At 39.1% G+C, this 20,999-nt stretch overlaps 1 protein-coding gene across 1 annotated transcript; it reads left to right on the top strand.

Moving 5' to 3' along the window:
* Positions 1-155: 155 nt before the first annotated feature.
* Positions 156-19,323, top strand: LOC311270210 (uncharacterized protein). Its single transcript, XM_084374954.1, has 31 exons — positions 156-338; positions 1,036-1,153; positions 1,251-1,405; positions 1,486-1,603; positions 2,152-2,210; positions 2,301-2,388; positions 3,402-3,460; positions 3,551-3,638; positions 4,618-4,676; positions 4,761-4,839; positions 5,173-5,225; positions 5,354-5,473; positions 5,566-5,667; positions 7,646-7,850; positions 8,150-8,278; positions 8,580-8,678; positions 8,836-8,898; positions 9,101-9,229; positions 11,939-12,054; positions 13,491-13,623; positions 13,780-14,016; positions 15,134-15,165; positions 15,279-15,324; positions 15,421-15,497; positions 15,616-15,735; positions 15,834-15,968; positions 16,050-16,251; positions 16,343-16,486; positions 17,656-17,757; positions 17,944-18,006; positions 18,389-19,323. Exons 1-31 carry the CDS (start codon positions 232-234, stop codon positions 18,524-18,526), a joined length of 3,375 nt encoding a protein of 1,124 aa, XP_084231080.1. The 5' UTR covers positions 156-231; the 3' UTR covers positions 18,527-19,323.
* Positions 19,324-20,999: the final 1,676 nt, after the last annotated feature.

Raw genomic sequence — 20,999 nt, 5'->3', positions numbered from 1 at the left:
CTAATGCAGAGCCACAGACGTGTGATCTTCCAGCAGGTAGAAGGTTGTGTGCAGCTTTGATTCTCCAGATAAAATAAAACCACGTGACGCCCCCTGAATGACGTCAATACGCTGAAATCGAAACTTAAAAAGTATCAGCAGTCAGATGAATCGAAACGTCACGGCTGTGCGCTGGACAAACAGCAGGAACAAGACGGGAAGGGAAGAGAGAAAAGGCCAGCTTCGTCTTTCATGATGGAACAATATATCGTTAGGCTGAACGAGTACGCACAGAAAACACGGTGTGGGAAGGTCCGCTACGAGGAGGTCGGCTGTGTTGGCCCTGACCATGACAGGATGTGAGTACAATCTCTATATGTTGTCGCACCTTGGTATTTATTTTGCTGCAGGCATGCGCCACTGAAACATGGCTGTTTGTGATGCTGTGGATGCTGATGAAGGTGGTGGTGGTGGTTCAGTGTCAATATAATACCCACAGAATAAAGTTAGTCACCAACAGGGTTTGAAAGGAGGCTGGTGTATCCCAAAAGGGAAGTGTAGGATTAAGCAGGTCACACATTTACCCCTGAGGACATGTCACAGCTTTTTAGTTACGCTATGTGGTCACTAAAATCTATATATTTTAAGGAAATAGTCAAATCTGGTCAGGTAAAGTGACAGTGGAGGGGTATCAAGATGTACACAATGTAAATACTCGAGTACAAGTACCTGAAAATTGTTGTTGATGACTTTCAATCAGCGTGGGGTGAGTAGATAATGACTTGAATGAATTTTCATTTTTGGGTGAACTTTGCCTTTAAGTTCAGTGTTTGACTAACGTACAGTGTTACAGTTTCAGCCTATGAATGTAATCACAACCGAACATGGCTTTAGTGTGTGAGTATCCTGGTTGAGTCACAGCATGGATGATTATTACCTCCTGCAGGCTGAATGTGGTAGTGTCGGTTCAGATTCATGCAGTTGAATCCTCTCTAGCTTCACCAGCATTTCCTGTCAACTTTTATGCATACCAACAATGTGACGATTCCTGTCCAGATTCACCCAGAGGGTAGTCCTGAATGGTAAAGTCTATCCTGATGGTGTGGGAAGGAACAAGAAGGAAGCCAATCAAAATGCAGCTAAAAATGCCCTCGAGTGTTTGATGGAGAACTCGGTAAGATTATAGTTCTTCTTTGGATTGTAGCTATTTCAAAGTGAAAGACACATTTGTGGTAAAATCTCTTTCATACATGTTTTTATTATCTTGACAGACAGAAAAGTCAGCAGAAGCTTCGACCACACCTGTTCATCAGACAAGTATCACTCAAGGCAGATATGTGTGTTGGCTCAATGAATATGGTCAGAAGAACAGGGTGACTACAAAGCCTGTGGAGTCGACAAGGCCAGGAATAAATAATTCAACTCAGTAAGTCTTCTACTGTAACTGCATCCACATTCTCAGTTATTTTGTCCCAATTCATTAACTAAACGTTTTTATGATCATAGTTGCTGTAGCTTCATGGTTGGTGATAAGGAGTATCCAGCTGTCACTGGGAAAACAAAGAAGGAAGCTAGGGAGGAAGCAGCCAAGCTTGTGTATGATATGATATGTGGGAGTACAGAGGTGAGTAATACACACCAGTTTCTTCTGGCTAAAACTTAGGCCCAGAACTTACTGTGTCATGGCGTTGGGTATTCAGTAGGCCACAATCCACTGTGTGAAACATCACATCGCCGATGTCACTGATGCCCTTTAGATGGGCACCAGTGATGTTCTGGCTGGTTTTTAATCACCCTCTGTAGAGCCATCCTGTCTTGGGCCGTGCACAGGCCATCTAGTTTGTGATGTTTCTAGTCAGGATGCTTTCTATTGATCCTCTGTAAAAGTTGATGAGAACTTGTCATCATAATAAAACCCTAAGTTTCCTGAAGAAGTACAGACAATTCTGTTTTGTTGTTTTGTGTTCTCCACTGATGGGTGGTGCTGTGTGTCTTTTCCTGACCTTTCCATAAAATATTCATGCAAGGAATTTTCTATTTTTCATCTCAAAGGTTCTATTTGTTATGAGCAACGGCCTCTTATTTGTGTTTGTATGCCACCATGTTGAGACAAGATTGCACCAAATGAACGTGCCACTTTGTAACAATTAACCACTTTCTTGTGTATTGTAGACGCCAGTCAGGTCAACTGTGTCTGAAGATGACGCACCAAGCAAGATGTCAACTTCCCTGTAAGACACTTTTTGACCCTAGTGTTCAAACAGATTGTAGAGTTTAACACTGAAAACGCTTCACTCAGGTCTCCTGTTATGTTCTTCTAGGGCGTCTCTTGAATCTCCACAAAGCATGTCGATGAGCAAGAGTAGCTCAATAGTATCCATGGATATATCAAACCTTTCCAAGGCTCAGGTCAGTTTTTTCTCATAATCGTAAAAAAATCTTTAGCAGGTAAAGCAAAAATCTGCACTTACTGATATTTAAAGACTGCGGCAGACCAGTAGCAGCTTGTAAGAGCAGGAAAGTTTTGTTTTGGGTGTATTTTGTTTTTAACTGAGGTTTAAAATGACATTAAAGGTGCAATGAGTAAGATATGGTCAGCATTTTAGTTCAAAACATTCAAAATATTAACTAACATTATCAACAGAATGTGAAGAAAAACATTTCGACATAATGTCAAAGACGTCTGTGTGCTGTGTTGCAGATATGCATACTGAAGTTAGCGTGCTAACCTGCTTGGCCTGGCTCGTAATATCACTTTGTACCTCGAGGCGATGGTCTGATGGCCAGTTAAAGCTGGGAGATGTGTACAAACAGCAAGTTAGGCCCTTTTCTCTTAGCTGCTGTAGTCCGATAGAAAAATAAACTCACAAATGTCAGAAAAGGAAAATACTCTTACAATCCTGTTCCTTGCCAAACAGAATACAAACGTATTCCCCCTGAATTTAAGTTTCTCTCTGTCGCCTTACTAAGATGGGCTTAATTGTCTGGTTAATTCATTGTAAACTCAACAGAAACATACAAAACTCACCAAAACAGTTTTGGTTTATATTTCCACAATCCGTCTGGTTTGGTCGAATAAATCCTCAGTTCACAGAGTAAGATGGTTGAGCTTGGCCCCATTGCCTGGCTCCCCCTGTGATCTGAAGTTGTGATCCAGACAGAGTCCAGTCTGCTGGACTGATAAAGCCACTAGCTGCATGGCTTACTTGGCTAATTAGCTAGCTAACTGCAGCTAGTAGCTACAGCCAAAGATACTGTGGCTACAGTCGGAGAATAAGTGAGCAGCAGTTAGCAGTGGTGATATCTTGCCTCCCATTTGTTTGAAATGACCTTTAACAGGTCAGGCCATATCTTACACCTTGCACTTTTAATAAATGAACGTGCCACTTTGTAGCAATTAACCACTTTCTTGTGTATTGTAGACGCCCGTCAGGTCAACTGTGTCTGAAGATGACGCACCAAGCAAGATGTCAATTTCCCAGTAAGACACTTTTTGACCCTAGTGTTTAAACAAATTGTAGAGTTTAACACTGAAAACGCTTCACTCAGGTCTCTTGTTATGCTCTTCTAGGGCGTCTCTTGAATCTCCACAAAGCATGTCGATGAGCAAGAGTAGCTCAATAGTACCCATGGATATATCAAATCTTTCCAAGGCTCAGGTCAGTTTTTTCTCATAATCGTAAAAAAAAATTTAGCAGGTAAAGCAAAAATCTGCACTTACTGATATTTAAAGACTGCAGTAGACCAGTAGCAGCTTGTAAGAGCAGGAAAGTTTTGTTTTGGGTGTATTTTGTGTTTAACTGAGGTTTAAAATGACATTAAAGGTGCAATGTGTAAGATATGGTCAGCATTTTAGTTTAAAACATTCAAAATATTAACTAACATTATCAACAGAATGTGAAGAAAAACATTTCGACATAATGTCAAAGACGTCTGTGTGCTGTGTTGCAGATATGCATACTGAAGTTAGCGTGCTAACCTGCTTGGCCTGGCTCGTAATATCACTTTGTACCTCGAGGCGATGGTCTGATGGCCAGTTAAAGCTGGGAGATGTGTACAAACAGCAAGTTAAGCCCTTTTCTCTTAGCTGCTGTAGTCCGATAGAAAAATAAACTCACAAATGTCAGAAAAGGAAAATACTCTTACAATCCTGTTCCTTGCCAAACAGAATACAAACGTATTCCCCCTGAATTTAAGTTTCTCTCTGTCGCCTTACTAAGATGGGCTTAATTGTCTGGTTAATTCATTGTAAACTCAACAGAAACATACAAAACTCACCAAAACAGTTTTGGTTTATATTTCCACAATCCGTCTGGTTTGGTCGAATAAATCCTCAGTTCACAGAGTAAGATGGTTGAGCTTGGCCCCATTGCCTGGCTCCCCCTGTGATAAAGACTGATAAAGCCACTAGCTGCATGGCTTACTTGGCTAATTAGCTAGCTAACTGCAGCTAGTAGCTACAGCCAAAGATACTGTGGCTACAGTTGGAGAATAGTGAGCAGCAGTTAGCAGTGGTGATATGCTGCCTCCCATTTGTTTGAAATGACCTTTAACAGGTCAGGCCATACCTTACACCTTGCACTTTAATAAATGAACGTCCCACTTTGTAAAAATTAACCACTTTCTTGTGTATTGTAGATGCCCGCCAGGTCAACTGTGTCTGAAGATGACGCACCAAGCAAGATGTCAATTTCCCAGTAAGACACTTTTTGACCCTAGTGTCTAGTGTAGAGTTAAACACTGAAAACGCTTCACTCAGGTCTCTTGTTATGTTCTTCTAGGGCGTCTCTTGAATCTTCACAAAGAATGGCAATCGATACAACTAGCACAAGACTATGGAGAAACTCTTCTAAGGATCAGGTTTGTGTTTTTCATCACAATCTTAAAAACTGTGATAGTGAAAAGAGAAATCCACCCTCTGATAATCTGCTGACTCTGCATGTGGAGAGAGCAACAGAGCAGTAGTAGTGTCGTAGGAGTAAGAACATTTACTTTGTGTAGTCTGGGAAAGTAAAGAGCTACTCATGATCACACCCAGCTATGAAGGGAGTCCCTCCAAAAGACAATATACTACTTGGCTGTTTTGATGTGGCAGGTGACACGTTGTATTTCCTAATTCTTAAAGATTATACAACCTGATATTCAGAGCAGGGCTCAAACATTTTAATCCATGTTATTCTTTTATTCTCCAAGCTTGCTGTGAAAGACCAGAAAGTGGAAACAAGTCATAATGAGACCCAGTCCAGGTATGAAAAAAATAATTGGATTTACAATGTGGCATGTGTTTTATACTGATGTGGTCTCAAATCTTTCTCCCAATAAGTGATGTGCAATCAGAAAGTCATTTTCTAAACAATAGTGTTAATCTCGACAGGTTCACTTCAGACTTTGATCCTATGAGACTTCTTGGCAGTGGAACATTTGGATGTGTTTACAAAGCAAGACGTAAAATGGTGAAAAAGTACTACGCTGTAAAGATTGTCCGCTGGGAAGAGTAAGTATGCAGTAGGTGCCAGTGTGCATAGTTGCATGTGCAGTGTTTGTACAAGTATTTTGATTACTGAATAATATTCTCCTGTGGATCAGGAAATCTCTCCGAGAGGTGGAGACTTTATCCGACCTCAACCACCCTAATATCATCAGATACTACTCATTTTGGACGGAGGATTCAGGATACAGGCCTTCCCGGTAAGTCCAATGCACTTACCTTAAAGGGCACCTACCACTTTGGCTGTTGCAGCTGCAGTGTCTCTCGGCTTGTAGGTCGAGCAAACAGGCTGGGTCGTTGGAGCAGCTGCGGCCAGAGCCAACCTGTTTGCTCTACCTAATGAGCCCAGAGAAACTCCAGCAGCAAAGAGAGGCTCTGGAGCATGAGCAACACCGAGAGGAGCAGCAGAGGACTGGGAGAGTCGCCGAAGGGGTCGGTGTTTGCCGGCACCACTGCCGCTAATAGGCCGTTGTATCAAAAAGCAGACATTACTGCTGTGTGAGTTAACAGTTTTTCAGGTGAAGCACGGCTGGTCCTGTAAAAACTGGTCCATAGTACAGCTTCTGACACGCTCTTCTGTTGTCAGTCACATGGCGATGGCACAACTGAACTACTGTTAAATGATTGGCTGTCTTAGCACGCTCCATTATCAAGGGACATGATAGGCTATTTATAAGACAGGGCGTATTCGCTATGTGCTTTGAAGGTGGTTCGCATTTAATGCGCACACGTGAAACTATTGACCATTTTATCTTTTTTTTATATATCAATGACGAGTCTATTGCCGATACATATTGCTATCATTTCATTGCCCAGGCCTACTCTTACCTGTAGTGCTATTCATCCATCGAGATTGTTATCTTTTGGACCTAGATGGCACTCGGCTTGTGATGCTCTGAGTACCAAACAAATACATTTGAAAAATTCAACATCAATATCTCTTTCAAGAAATGACACAGAAGAGAGCATTCATCTACTCATAGACGTGACTAAGATAACTAACATTACAGCTCAGCCAAGGAAGACGGCATTTATGTTTACATCCAGAGCTGTCACATGCACAAGCCTCTCGTCCATGAATAGATGCAAGCTTCCTTCTGCCATTTGATACAGTTGGCAGGTGCAGTTTTGGGAAAAAGAAAATAGTTCCTACATTAAACTGCTCACAACAAGGTCTGTGGATTATCCTGTAATCCAGTAATCAGGTCAGGATTACTGGAAAGACAAGTTGCTGTTGAATTTTTCAAATATATTTTTTTGGCGGTTTATACGTCACAAGCTGAGCGTCATCTAGTCCCATTACATTAAAGAGAAAGCAGACATTTTAACAGCTGATATTTCCAAAACCCGGCAACTCACACCAACACAATGTAGATGGATAAGTAGCACTACAGGTAAGAGGAAAATATGATTTCTTTATTTTGAGGTGAACTGTTTAAGTCTTAAAGGATAACTACCGTTTTTTACAACCTGGACCTTTTTTCTAGCAAAATATATGGTTGTTTACTCACCCAGATAACTTTGGTGTCATTTGGCGTCGTTCGGACGAAATTAGATCCAGTGTAGCGCTGATATATCCATATAATGCGAGTAATGGGGCAGCGACACACAGCCTCTATATAACGCATTATCTGCCACGGAACTAGTTAATTTCACTAATATTTTGTTACGATATGCTAGTGCTATTCCCCTCTGAGTCCGGGCTCATCCGTTATCAACATCCAGGGTCAAACTAGCAGTAGCAGCTACAGGTAAACAAGCTGGGCTGTCGCGGGTGCGCGCGCAGCTCAGAGACGACATCTTCCAGGTCAGAGGTAGTAGATCAACCTACAGACCCCGGATGTTGACAATAGACGAGCCCGGACTCAGAGGGGAATAGCACTAGCATATCGTAACAAAATATTGGTGAAATGAACTAGTTTCGTGGCAGATAATGCGTTATATAGAGGCTGTGTGTCGCTGCCCCGTTACTCGCGTTATATGGATATATCGGCGCTACACTGGATCTAATTTCATCCGAACGACGCCAAATGACACCAAAGTTATCTGGGTGAGTAAATGACCATATATTTTGCTAGAAAAAAGGTCCAGGTTGTAAAAAACGGTAGTTATCCTTTAACTTCATCCTTCAATTTTAAGGAGAGTAATTAAATCGTGTTTCTGTTCTTACCTTCCTAGATCTGAAGATAATTCATCTGCAAAGCACCTTTATATTCAGATGGAGTTATGTGACACCAAAACACTCAAAAAGTGGATCACTCAGAAAAATACTCAATCTCTGCAAGACTCCAAGAGGCGAGAAGAAAGTCTACACATCACTCAGCAAATAGTTACTGGGGTCGAATATATTCACTCCATGAAACACATCCACAGAGACCTGAAGGTGAGTATTTGATGTCCTCTGGTTTACTCTGACGAGGCCCCACCAGCACCCTTAGATATTTGCACAAGCTAGTAGTGAAGCCTGTAAGACGCCATTAGTTAATCATTTATCCAATCAAATTAAACAAAAACAGCCCTTCCCAATGAAATTCACGTGCTGACTTTTTTGATTTGATGCTGGTCTCAGGCACACAGATACCTTTTTAAACTGTACGTTCACTCCTTCATGTGTCTCTACCCATCACGTGAGGAGCTAGATGCTTATTTGTTTTCATTTCTGTTTTTATTCTCATCAATAAGCCTGCCAACATCCTGTTTGGACTGGATAGAAAAGTGAAGATCGGGGACTTTGGTCTGGTCACCAGAGATGACGATGACGAGGAGAAAACATTGCGCACAGGAACCCCATCTTACATGGCACCTGAGCAAGTGAGTGTTATATTATATCAGTGTTATTAACCTGTTATTCATTTAATCTGTTAGTCCTTTAAATGTTGTGGCTAATCGGTGTGTATTAGTACCACAGAAATCAACAAATCAAAAAGCAAACATCAGATGTGTCAACTTGTGCCAATAAAACACTGTTTTATAGTGTAATTTCAAATTCAAGCAGTAAAACCAGAGCTGAAGCTTCTTTTACATAATGAGCATAATTAGTTCATCTATCATCGTGATAAAGGATAACATTGGGCAGCTTTTGACAGTACTGTGTTTGCTTTCTATCACGAAGAGTAAGAGGAACTATGGACGGAAAGTGGACATTTTCCCTCTGGGGTTGATATACTTTGAACTCCTTTGGAAAGTCTCTACTGGCAACGAAAGGAGAGTGGTGAGTCTTATGTAGTATATAGTACATGGTATGTTTGAATTTTTCTTGTTTTTAATTGTAATGTTTGATATAATTTGATTTATTATTATTATTTTATTACATTTTAGGCTGACTAACATATTTTTTTTTAATCCTATTATCTCTGCATGAATACCAGGTTTGGGTTGATGCCAGAAGTCAGAAGTTGCCCGAAGAGTTTTCAGTGACATTTCCCCAAGAGGTGGATTTCTATATTCCTATTATCCTAAATGATTTTCTTGCACCATTAAAGTAGCAGGAGGGCATTGCACTGTCGCAGCCCTTATCCAAAGTGCATATGTTGGGGATGCTGTGGAGAGGAGCTTCAGTGATATTGTAGACTCATAGCATTCATTACTGTTGGTCCAAAGATGTCAGTAGCAGCTATATTGTTGTTTTTGCAGGAGCAAATCATCAAGTCGATGCTGTGTGAGGAGCCAGAAGACAGACCTCAAGCAAGTACACTGAGAGCAGAGCTGGAGAAGTGGGCTCAGACATTGAGCACACAAAAAATGCTTCAGACGAATGAACCTGTCTGATTATGACAAGGAAATGTGATAAGTTAATAGGAGAATGGTTACTACACGGCACTTAAATAGTGCTTGATTCTGAGATCCATGCAAGTCCTTCACAGGGTCTCATATTCACACACACACACACACACACACCTGTAACAACAGGTGGCAGTTTGTGTTCAGATCATTAACCATGTGAATAATGAACAACCTGAAAAGGGACCTGTTATTATGTATTTTACAATCAAGGAATGGAACATGAAGTTAAAGTTGATCGTGTTTATAAAAAGCAACTTTTACATTAACTCACATCTGTCTAGCTTTTTAAATAATCATGTGCCGGTTCATTTCTATCAACAGTTGACATTTTCTTCTATGCTGGTAATGGATGAATATGTTTATAAGATGTCACTGTACAGCCTTTGTTTTCCACTGAATATATTGATAATTGTTATGGTCACCAACAGGGCAGTAGTGAGGCTGAGGTTTAGGGGGTTTGCACTTAAAACAGCTTCAGCTGTGAAACCTCAAACAATGAGGAGTCAAAACAGGACAAGCAAACTCAAAATGGACTTGGAAGAGTGCACTTGTACACTTGTGATGCTTAAAGATGTTTGTTGCAGCACTATGACTGTAAACAATAGGCATAAACATCAGTCATCATCAGTCAAGCGTGATAATTTGTCATATTTATAATATATAAGTTGTACTTGCTTACTACTAACAAATAATCATGTCCTGTGTTATTACATTGTCAGCTTCTAATGAAATACTGTATTCTGTGCTGGAAATGTTTAAACGTGATGTCACATCACACTTTTTGTTTTGTAATCAATTTGGATGTATTGGAAAATAAAATGTGAGAAACTCAGGTGTAATGGTTGTTTGCGTTTGTGAAGTTTAACATGTACTGTTGTATTTTGTATAATTTGTGAATTTTAATCAAATCAATCAATCAATCAATCAATCAATCAAATTTTATTTGTATAGCACTTTACAATAGCCAGACGGTAATTTTAGTGGCAGCTGGATGATTTGAAGTCCTCGACTGGTGATATGCTTTGTTTTTACATTCAGAAGAGTCTGTATTGGACTCCAATCAGTCATTCATGCACTAAATGCTTTTACTTCATGATTCTGTCAGAAACCATAACTGAGAGCAGGATGGTTGTGTTCAGATATAAAGATTTAAGTATTACATACAAATGACACTTGGATGTTGAGTATTTTCTCTCAAATCATCCTGGACAGGTAGGACTAGGAGTAAGGCAAAAGGTAGGTGGCAAGAGCGAGGAACTTTGAGTTTGACCTATACCATTTACAGGTATAGGTAAGGCTGAGCCATAGCAACTGAAGGCAGCTACAGCATGACTGAGTGAGTGCTCGCTCTGCTCAGGGCTATTGCTGTTGCACATGGCTATGGCTGTACCAGTTGTGGCTGTGATTGTGTGCAACTGGCTGTTCTTACAGCACACAACACACAAAGAATGGCCAAGTCAATGCTGTAAAAGCCAGACACGCCAGGATTTGACCCTGACACTCCAGTTACAGTCCACCATACTCACCCAGCTGAACCACAGCAACAGCAAGGCCTTTATCTTTAACCATGTCCATAGTCTAATCCTGACTAAACCAATAAAAGTGACTGGGCCCCTCAGCTGTGGAACTCCTGGGTGTTAGACAGGTAAACACTGCATCTTCTAAATCTCCTCTTAAGACTCACTTTTATCTCACAGTTGTTTCTTTAAAAGTGCAGTATGTTATTTCTGTCACTTGTATGGAGGACTTAACCTGCCAAAATCATTAATAAATAAATGATTATATATAAATGGCTCAATAAATAAATCAATATGCCATTAGATGCACCAAAATAAAGCTGAAAATAAATGTAGGCATTCATTTATAAAATGTGATATTTGATATAACTGCTTGAATTTTCCTCTGTATTTATTTACCTTTGTATTAATTCAACTATTAATTTACTTTCCCATTTAATTTTCCATTTTATAATGAATTCATTCAATTTAATACATAAATATGAATAAATTGGATAATAGTGATATCGGGCACTGAATTTGATGAATTTACTGTTCATCAGACCACAGATGAGACGTTAAAGGTTATGGGTTGGGAAAAACAACAGAGCTGTGTGACTCTGTGGATTAGGCCTCAATGACTTTAAAACTTGAAGGGTGCTGAAAAACAACTTCATAACTTTTTTCACTGATTTTGGTGAAACTGGATCATACAGTATTGAGAAAATAACTTCAGCTTCAGAGTTTCCTGATGGACAAACAGCTTTAGCGTTACCTGTTGCTTAGCTGGTTAGCAGTGCAGCCAATATAGAAAAAAAAGCAAAACGTAATCAATTTAAAAATGAATAAAATGTTTAATAAATTGGAAAATTTATTCAAAGGTAAATAAACACAGAGGGAAATTAAAGCAGAAGTATATATCCATGTCACATTTTAATCGTTTATAGCTGCGCTGTTCAGAGTCCAACAGTGGTTCATCTCAGAGGTTGCTCCATGATTTCTTCCAGCAGCTACACTCCACGCCAGTTGGTGGCGGTAATGCACCGTCTCGTTATTTGCCAGCGGAATAAAAGAAGAAGAAGAAGAGCAGGAGGTGGGAAATTTAAAACTGCGTAGAGACAGTTCGGAAGCTGCTGCAGTGCCATGCTAGTGGGTCTCACGGCCACTTGTGTGTGCACTCAGCGCTTTCTAATTCAGCATGGGAAAGAATAAAAACTACGTAGCTGAACTAAAGAAGTATGCACGTAGAACACGCGTGGAGCTGAAATTTGAAGATGTTGGTGTTGAGGGATCCGACCGCCCTAAAAGGTGGGTTTTATCAGAACTAGACATGACAGACTTCTCCGATGCATCACCTTCCTGTGCACGCGACATTTCCTTCTCGCTTCAGCTAAAACCGAAAGTTCCTCTGGTCCGCCATCTTGCAGGCTGTGCAAAGGGGAGCTACACTGGTGCCAGATCTGGGGAGAGAAACAAGCAACCAGGTCAAATATAATATAATTCATCTTTGATTAGGAACATATTAATAGCATAACCTGTAATGGACTCCAGCAGCAGAAACAGTTAGTGCCTCTCTCCATGAGAGAGACAACGTGCGCGTTTACGCACGACACAGAGTTTAACTTCATTGACTATTGATCTCCCGACTCCTGAGCTCCATCACTGCTGTTATGTTATCAATATGTTCCTCATCAAAGATGAATTATTTCACTCACCCATACCCCATCTTCTGTTCATCAGAATGATAGTCTGTATGTCCTGTCCGATCAGAGGACTGACATCCGCGCTCCACATTACGCACGCAGAGACGCACCGCAGTGCTCCTCCTACGCCAGTTAAATAGAGCATTTTGCCCATATACAGTCAAACGGAGTTGCTGTTGTAATCACTATCAAAGGCAAACTCCATGTAGAAAGATATGACTGTCAGTAGCTGTGCCACAGGGATTGTGAATCCGTTCCTAGTGGGTGATAGGGATCACACACAAAGTAATAGCTTGTTTGTTAAATCACATAGCCGTTTTTTTTTTTTCAGTTAACAAAAGCTGACAGTTTCGTCATCTGAATCATCCTTCGCCATGGCCTTTTCAAAGGCCCCTTTAATTGAATCATGCCTAATCATATATCAAACTGGATAGCTTCGTATGGCTCTAACTTTTAAACCACTCATAACTGCTTAATCATAATTTAAGACCACCAGATCTAGGGTCTGCATTAAATTGTACTTACTCGTAGATACCAGCCACCTAAACATGCTTTGATTGTTTTTTTGTTTGTTTTTTTCATCAAGACCCATGCATTATATTCCCTATTTAAAAAAAAAGTTCTGCACCAAAATTTAACAGGATCTATTCTGGGCCAAGACCCATTCTCTATCCAAGTCTCATGGACATTTGTTCAGTAGGTTTTGTGTAATGCTGCTGACAAACAACCAACCAAAAAACAGACACGGGTGAAAACATAACCTCCTTGGTGAAGGATAACAATGAAATGGATTTCATTGTTATCACCTCAGGATCACCTCAGTGCAGTAAATACTGTAAGTGAACATTGGAGCCCTGTGGTTTGCGAGCCGTTTAGTTGCTTTTATTTTTTGCCTGGCTCAGTCCTGCCCTTTTTGGTTTGTATGTGTGCATGCTTTCTCTTAGTTGGATAGGCATGGTCCCATAACAAAGTAGCAACATTACAATGAACCTCCACTTTTCCCATCACTGTCTCAACTCTGGTTTTACAATTCTTCATTAGATTCTATAAGAAGGCCGTGATCAATGGTCAAGACTTTCCCATGGCTGTGGGGGAAAACAAAAAGGAGGCCAAGCAGAATGCAGCGAAAAGTGCCCTGAGAAGTTTGAGTGAGAAGGAGAATCCGAGACCAGTGGTAAGATTCTTCTTTGTTGTTGGACTCCGATTTCAAAGACTATATACAGAGCATGTGTTATTGATTTTTTTCTTTATTATCCTGATAGATGACAGTTATTGTAAAAAGGTGTATATTCGTCTTTTTTTTTTTTTTTTTTTTTTTTTATAATTTCAGACAGCTGCAAAAAACCCTTCTCAAGTCAGCCGTGTATGTCAGCTCAATGAATATGGTCAGAAGAACAAGGTGACTATAAGAGCTGTGGAGTCAACAAGACTGGCACCAAATGATGCTACTGGGTACGTGGTGGTGGGTGGTGATGAGGAGTATCCAGCTGTCGGTGGGAAAACAAAGAGGGAAGCTAAGGAGGAAGCAACCAAGCTTGTATATCAGGACATATCTAACCCTACAGAGGTGAGTCATAATACACACTAGATTCTGAAGCACTTTTGCAGAAATTGGAGGCCCTGAGATGCTTGTCATTAAGCGTAGAAACAGGATTATGATGTTTATTGTTGCTACTGTGTCTTTTATAAAATAGTGCACAGAAAATATACAGGCACCATTTTAGTATACTTATTAGTTATCGAGTTTGAAAAAGATACACTCTGAATATAATGGGTCCAGAGATGAGTCAAGACCTAGACTAAATCCATAAATCAGGGTTCCCACGTGTCTTGGAAAATCTGGAAAACATTTGACCAGTTTTCCAGTCATGGAAAACACATGGAAAATAAAAGCAGAAGCAAAATGTCCTGGAAAACCTTGTGATGTCCTGGAACATTATTTAAACTCCTGAAAACTACACAATACAGTATATAGTATTAGTAGTATACTGTATAGTATTATAAAAACCTAGATATTTCTTAAAAGGAAACTGTTGTATATTTACTTTTGTGCTTGATGAAAGCAAAACTTCCAGCAACCCTTGGTTATCAGTGTTCAGCAATGGATAAGACACTGTAATCCACATGAAATAAGGTATTGGGGTTGTAAATGAATCAATTAAGGAATGCATTAGTGTATCTGTCATACTAGCCAGATCGTCACTGAAAATGTCCTGGAAAAGTCCTGGAAAATGATCTCTAGAAAAGAGTGGGAACTTTGTAAATGGCAAAATACTGTATTTAGAGTGAGGTATGGAGATACTAGTTAACGTCTGCTCGCCTAAGGGTCCAGAGGGTCCAGAGGACTAGTAGGACCCTGAAGGAAATGAATTTGAAGGGCTGGCACCAGAATTTGATGGCTGATTTGACGTTTTGGACCAATCTCCCCCTTTCAACAGGATGCATTATTATGTGGCCCTGGTCAGTTATTAATGGAAATAAACAAAAAAATTTGTTGAAGGTTCGATTAGAGGAGGAATTCGGCATTACTATGGGACTGATTGTTTTTAAAAAAAAGGCATCTGTGGTCATTTATTATGCATAAGTTAGCTTTCTATTTGCCTTTATAGAACAACTTGATATCTCTGAAAATGTTGCAGAAATTTGACTGGAACCATTTTCTATATTTTTTTCCAATTACAAAGGAACAAAATCCTGTTGTGAAACCCAAAAGACGGTAAGTCACCTCGAGACCCACCCTGCTACAATACTTAATATTTTATAAAATACATTGTCACTACAAATGTCACAAAATGGTTATTTCTGCTAATCATTTTCATGTCTTGTTAGTCTGTTTGGAACATATTTCCAAGATGCCTGTCCGATCAACAGCAAGGTAAAGTGAGCCTGTATGAGATTTGACTAATTAGATGATTTAGTCGTTGTTTCTACAGTGTAAGCTCTAATATCATGATTTATTTTGTTCATTGAGGAAACAATGACTCCTGAAGAAGTGAATGCAGGAGAAGGGCCCAGTGAGAAGACATCAGTCCAGTCAAAAACAGTCAGGTATGAACAAAAGTGAAACATTGAACTGCAGTTTTGACATGTATTTTAGTGGTGGTTGTGTGTTTTCTGTTCTAACAACTGATCAACAAAAAGAAAGACATTTCCTTTGTGTCAACAGCTCTACATCAGACTTTTACATCCTACAGGGCCTCGGCAATGGAGCCTTCGGTGTTGTTTTCAAAGCAACAGAAAAACTCACGAGGAAGGATTTTGCTATAAAGATTGTCCACTGTAAAGAGTAGGTCAAATATTAAATGATATTTCATGTTTTTAATATACATGTCAAAGTGTGGTGTATTAATTTCAGTGTAAACTGAGCTATTTTCATGTCCTTAGGATTGGAAAAGCTCTAAGAGAGGTGAACGCATTGTCAGACCTCCTTCACCGTAACATTGTTCGATACTACTCATGCTGGTCGGATGATTCAGGATACCAATGGGACAGTGCAACTGACAGTTACAGCAGTTCACAGTACGTCACACATCCTCCTACTAAAGCTCTTACTTACTGAACGCACATCATTTTTTCATCTCTCACTCCTTACATTTATAGGTCTTCTTTCGATAATTTATCGAAACAGTACCTCTATATCCAGCTGGAGCTGTGTAAAACCGAAACACTTAGACAGTGGATCGATGAGAAGAACAGTCGGCGAGACTCCAAGAGAAGAAAAGAAAGTCTAACTATTGCTCAGCAAATAGTCAGTGGAGTCGAGTACATTCACTCCAAGAATCTCCTCCACAGAGACCTGAAGGTGAGAGGCAGTGATTCCAATCCTAATTTATTACACCTCAACAGTCACCAAGTTATTTTATTATGTTTATTTATTTCTTTCCCATGATTAGCCTGCCAACATCATGTTCGGTCAAGATGAGGAAGTAAAGATTGGAGACTTTGGCCTGGTCACTGCTGACAACAATGACAAAGCTGAGAACCCGATCGAGAGAACGTTGTACAAAGGAACCCCGTCTTACATGGCTCCAGAACAAGTGAGATGGTCTTTACTGTCATTAACTTTAGATTCTTCTGTACTTTTAAGTATTGCTTGGCAAAGGGAGACGTTAAAGAGACTCTATGGTCAAATTTGTACCAGTGCAGTGCCCATTTAAAAACATGCTTTTCAGCACAGATTATCTAGTAATTTAAGTGGTTTATAGATCCAGTCTTGAACATCCTTGTGTCTCCATGTTTAAGATTAGAGAAAAAGAAAATCTGTGGAGTTTCTCGTTATGTGACACAACCCAATTTCAAAATCGGTTAGGATTTGAAAAGTCACGTAGAGTGAGGCCAGCTTCAGTCACTTCTGTTCGCTGTTCAAAATTGCTCCAAATTCAACACTACACCTCCTTGGGTCCCCAACAAATCTATGTGAAGTAGATCGGATGAACAGTTTTTGAGATATGCAAATAACATACAGATTCCGGTTGAATTTTCCACAACAGTCCAAAGGATGTGTCGTTATGCACGTTTTCAAATGCCCATCTCAGTGCCTCTCTCCGCTCAGTTAATTTTAGTTAAGAAATAGAGTCCGCCAACACAAACTCACGACCACAGAGCCCCTTTTGGAGATTTCATCTATCAGTGGGATTTCATTTGTGGTGCTCACGGCACAAGACGTGTCAGAGTGCGTTAATCATGACCCATGTCTACCTCACCAAAAAAAACAAAAAACCAAACATTTTGCCTAATTTTTGGTCAGATTTAATATTATAAAATGTGTGTTTCTACAACAAAAACAACTATTTAAATCAGAGTGCCATATTTACCATTGGAGCGTCTGAGGAGGAGCTTCTTCCCTCAGGCCATTCAGACAATAAACTTCCATAAACCAACATAACACACACTCAGCACACACCATATATCACACACATGCATACACACCCTGCTACTATGCACACTGTCTTTTTTTTTTCATTTAAATTCAAGTCTGTTATTTTATTCTCTTTTTCAGTTTTATATTATTAAAATTTAATTTTCTGGTTGCATTATTTACTGCTGTACTTACAAATAAATCCTATGAATCTTGAATCTTATTAATTACACACAGTAACTTCAAGAGCAAAAGTGGTTGTGTTTAATATATAGTGATTAAGGAGACACAATAAGTTTCCTCATGCCTTTTGTTTATATAGTTCCTCTTGTTCTTGTTTTGTGACAGGAGAGCCAGAAGACTTATGACCGAAAAGTTGACATCTTTGCTTTGGGGTTGATATTTTTCGAACTTTTTTGGAAACTTTCCACTGGTCATGAAAGGCAAGCGGTGAGTTGTTCAGTCCCAATCCAAAAATTGAGTTAGTGTGTATTTATCGTTGTATATCAATTTCTTAAAGTCCACGTCAAAGTTACCAGACATTTTAATCAGATATCTTAAAATGTTTAAAGTTCAATAGAACGTATCGGGTGTATCAGGCAATTTACATGTTCTGTCTTTGTTTATCACTTCTAGGTTTGGGACGACGTCAGAAACCAGAATTTTCCCCCAGGGTTTTCACACCGTTTTCTCCAAGAGGTACATCCTTTTGTGCATTTTTTTGTTCTTGTAATAAGAATCGGTCACTATGTTTGCATGCACTTAAGTAACCAGGTTACACGGGTAGAAAAAGTTTACGTGCACTGAAGTTACCTGGGCCCTCATTTATATGATTATATAAATTTGCGTACGCCACTTTCAGAACATAAATTGGATTTTTTTTTTAAAAATATGCGCACTAACATTTTGAAGAAAATGTATCCAGCAGAACAGATGACAGCATTTACGTAATAAAACAATTTGCCTTTACTTGGTTGCCCAGGTAATGTTTTTGACTGCTGCAGAGTGCAGTAATACTGCAGATTGGGAGAAATTCCTAATGCAGTGTAGATGTCAGTAGATGTTCTTTTTTATGTTGCAGTACAATACAATCAAGCCAATGCTGTGTGTGAAACCAGAAGACCGACCTGAAGCAAAAGATCTACAGAAGGACTTGGCAGAGTGTGCTCGCAGCCTCAACACCCAAGAAATTGTCCGTCGTGGCAACAGGACTGTCTGATCATTCAAGACTCAAGAGGGTTTATTGTCATTCCCCCATTTACACAGTGCAATGAAATGACGTTTCCCAAGAGGCTTCAGTGCAAACAAACAAACAAACAACATAGAAAGACAACAACAGTACCATATGCTACATGTAACTGCTAGTGTAGTGCAAAAATACTTTTAAAGTGACTGTATGATTATTATTATTATTATTATTATTATTATTATTATTTACATGAGGTGCAATAGTGCATCAGACTTATACAAAACAAAGCAGTGACGCAGGACAACACACAACAGGGTAACAGAGGTAGTCAGATCAGTCCCAGTCATCAAAAGGGGAAAAGGAAAAAATCTAAATCATTGCCATCAGTTTTATATCATGTCCCACAAATGTACACGTAGATGGTTTTTAATGGTTGTAATATCTGAAATATTTTGTACTTTTACACTTTTACAAGTATTTCTGTGATTTTAGATTACACTGCAGGGATCTCATGTTGTTTAAGAAAATCAAAAAGTGATGGAAGCAAGAACAAGAAGTGCACAAAAGGGTTGTGTATGATTTTAATGAAATGAGAATGAAATTCTACTGTCCTGTTTTTCTTGATCATCGAGTTGAGCTTTGCATCAATAATTAAGCCGGACATTGCAAACACAGTCTGTTTAACTTGACATGATGCTTAGATACCACAGTATGTTTACATATGTTTGAAAGTCTTTGTTAAACAATTTCAATATGTATGTTGTATGTGTAAGTGTATATCTGATATACCTCTATAAGGACACTGCCATTTGCTTTGTTTATTTGTTGTCCCTCGTCTCTATACATGTTTTGTCTCTACCGCTGTCCAGCCACTACTTGTGGTTTAGGGAATACACTTTTTTACCATGTTTTTCTAACTGATGTCTTGGTTACAGTTAAAATAAACATGATTCATAATCCTAATAAAATCAGTATGGATTTGATTCTTGCATATCGTAACTTTAAAGCAGTTTAGATTGGTTGTCATGCAAATTACAGGTGGATTTATTTCTCTTACTGATTTAATTTATTTCCATGTTATTTAAAGTATGAGCAAATGATGATAGAAGTTCAACCCACATAACTGGTAGTAATCCATATTAAACATGGTAGTATGCTTTGTTTTTATAGCTCTAAATGTTCTAATATCTTAACGTGTTACGTAGATAATCTGTAAAATCTACATTTGCAAAACTTGCCTCTTTTGAGACATTACAGGCAGTTTTGTTCACATAATTAAAATTTGAATACACAAGGTTTGCCGTTTGAATTTTTTATTTATATTACATAATTCTCCATTTCCCAAGAATATTTACTGTAAAATATTACTATATTGTGTTTTGATGATTCTTACATAATGAGAGAAATGGAGACAACATAATAATTACTTGGACAAAACATATATTTGTGTTATATTTTTCTGATGAGAGAAACAACATTAACCTTTATCCAAACAAACAGTTTCAAAGAAATTATCATGCAAAACATACGTGCATAGTGGCTCAGTCTGGGATGATGTAAAACAGCAGAGTTTGTACACATACATGGTTGCGGGAGGGCATTGCACTGTCGCAGCCCTTATCCAAATTGCATATGTTGGAGAGGAGCTTCAGTGATATTGTAGACTCATAGCATTCATTACTGTTGGTCCAAAGATCTCAGTAGCAGTTATATTGTTTTTGCAGGAGCAAATCATCAAATCGATGCTGTGTGAGGAGCCAGAAGACAGACCTCAAGCAAGTACACTGAGAGCAGAGCTGGAGAAGTGGGCTCAGACATTGAGCACACAAAAAATGCTTCAGACGAATGAACCTATCTGATTATCACAAGGAAATGTGATAAGTTCATAGGAGAATGGTTACTACACTGCACTTAAATAGTGCTTAAATCTGAGATCCATGCAAGTCCTTCACACACACACACACACCTGTAACAACAGGTGGCAGTTTGTGTTCAGATCATTAACCATGTGAATAATGAAAATAAAATGTAAGAAACTAGGGTGTAATGGTCGTTTGTGTTTGTAAAGTTTTACATGTGCTGTTGTATTTTGTATAATTTGTTAATTTTAGTGGCAACTGGATGATTTGAAGTCCTTGACTGGTGATCTGCTTTGTTTTTACATTCAGAAGAGTCTGTATTGGACTCCAATCAGTCATTCATGCACTAAAAGCTTTTACTTCACGATTCTGAAAATTAAGAAAGTTTGTTTATTCAGGCATAAAATATTCAGTACCTGAAGATCTTTCTCTTTAAACGTCTTCCTTTGAACTACATAATGCACCTTTAACACCCACATGACGTATACAGAGAAATCGGAACTGAAGTATAAAAGTCAGAGACCGGCCGGATACACGCGACAGTGGAAGAGAGACTGACAGACCCATAACGAGCGTTGAACGCTATTCTCACAGTTTTGTGTAATTTGATCTCAACTGGCGACAGCTTTGGGTAGTTATTCATG

This window comes from Pagrus pagrus (assembly GCF_965226575.1).
Source record: "Pagrus pagrus genome assembly, chromosome: 15".
Classification (NCBI taxonomy): domain Eukaryota; kingdom Metazoa; phylum Chordata; class Actinopteri; order Spariformes; family Sparidae; genus Pagrus; species Pagrus pagrus.
The sequence above is the reverse complement of the archived record's forward strand: the minus strand, read 5'-3'. Positions and strand labels throughout refer to the sequence as shown.

Excerpts from the sequence above, each read along its gene's own strand:
- LOC311270210 (XM_084374954.1), top strand. The coding sequence starts at position 232 with ATGATGGAACAATATATCGTTAGGCTGAACGAGTACGCACAGAAAACA. Across the intron at positions 8,279-8,579 it reads CTTACATGGCACCTGAGCAA|AGTAAGAGGAACTATGGACG; the intron begins GTGAGTGTTATA and ends TCTATCACGAAG. Across the intron at positions 15,736-15,833 it reads AAGATTGTCCACTGTAAAGA|GATTGGAAAAGCTCTAAGAG; the intron begins GTAGGTCAAATA and ends TCATGTCCTTAG.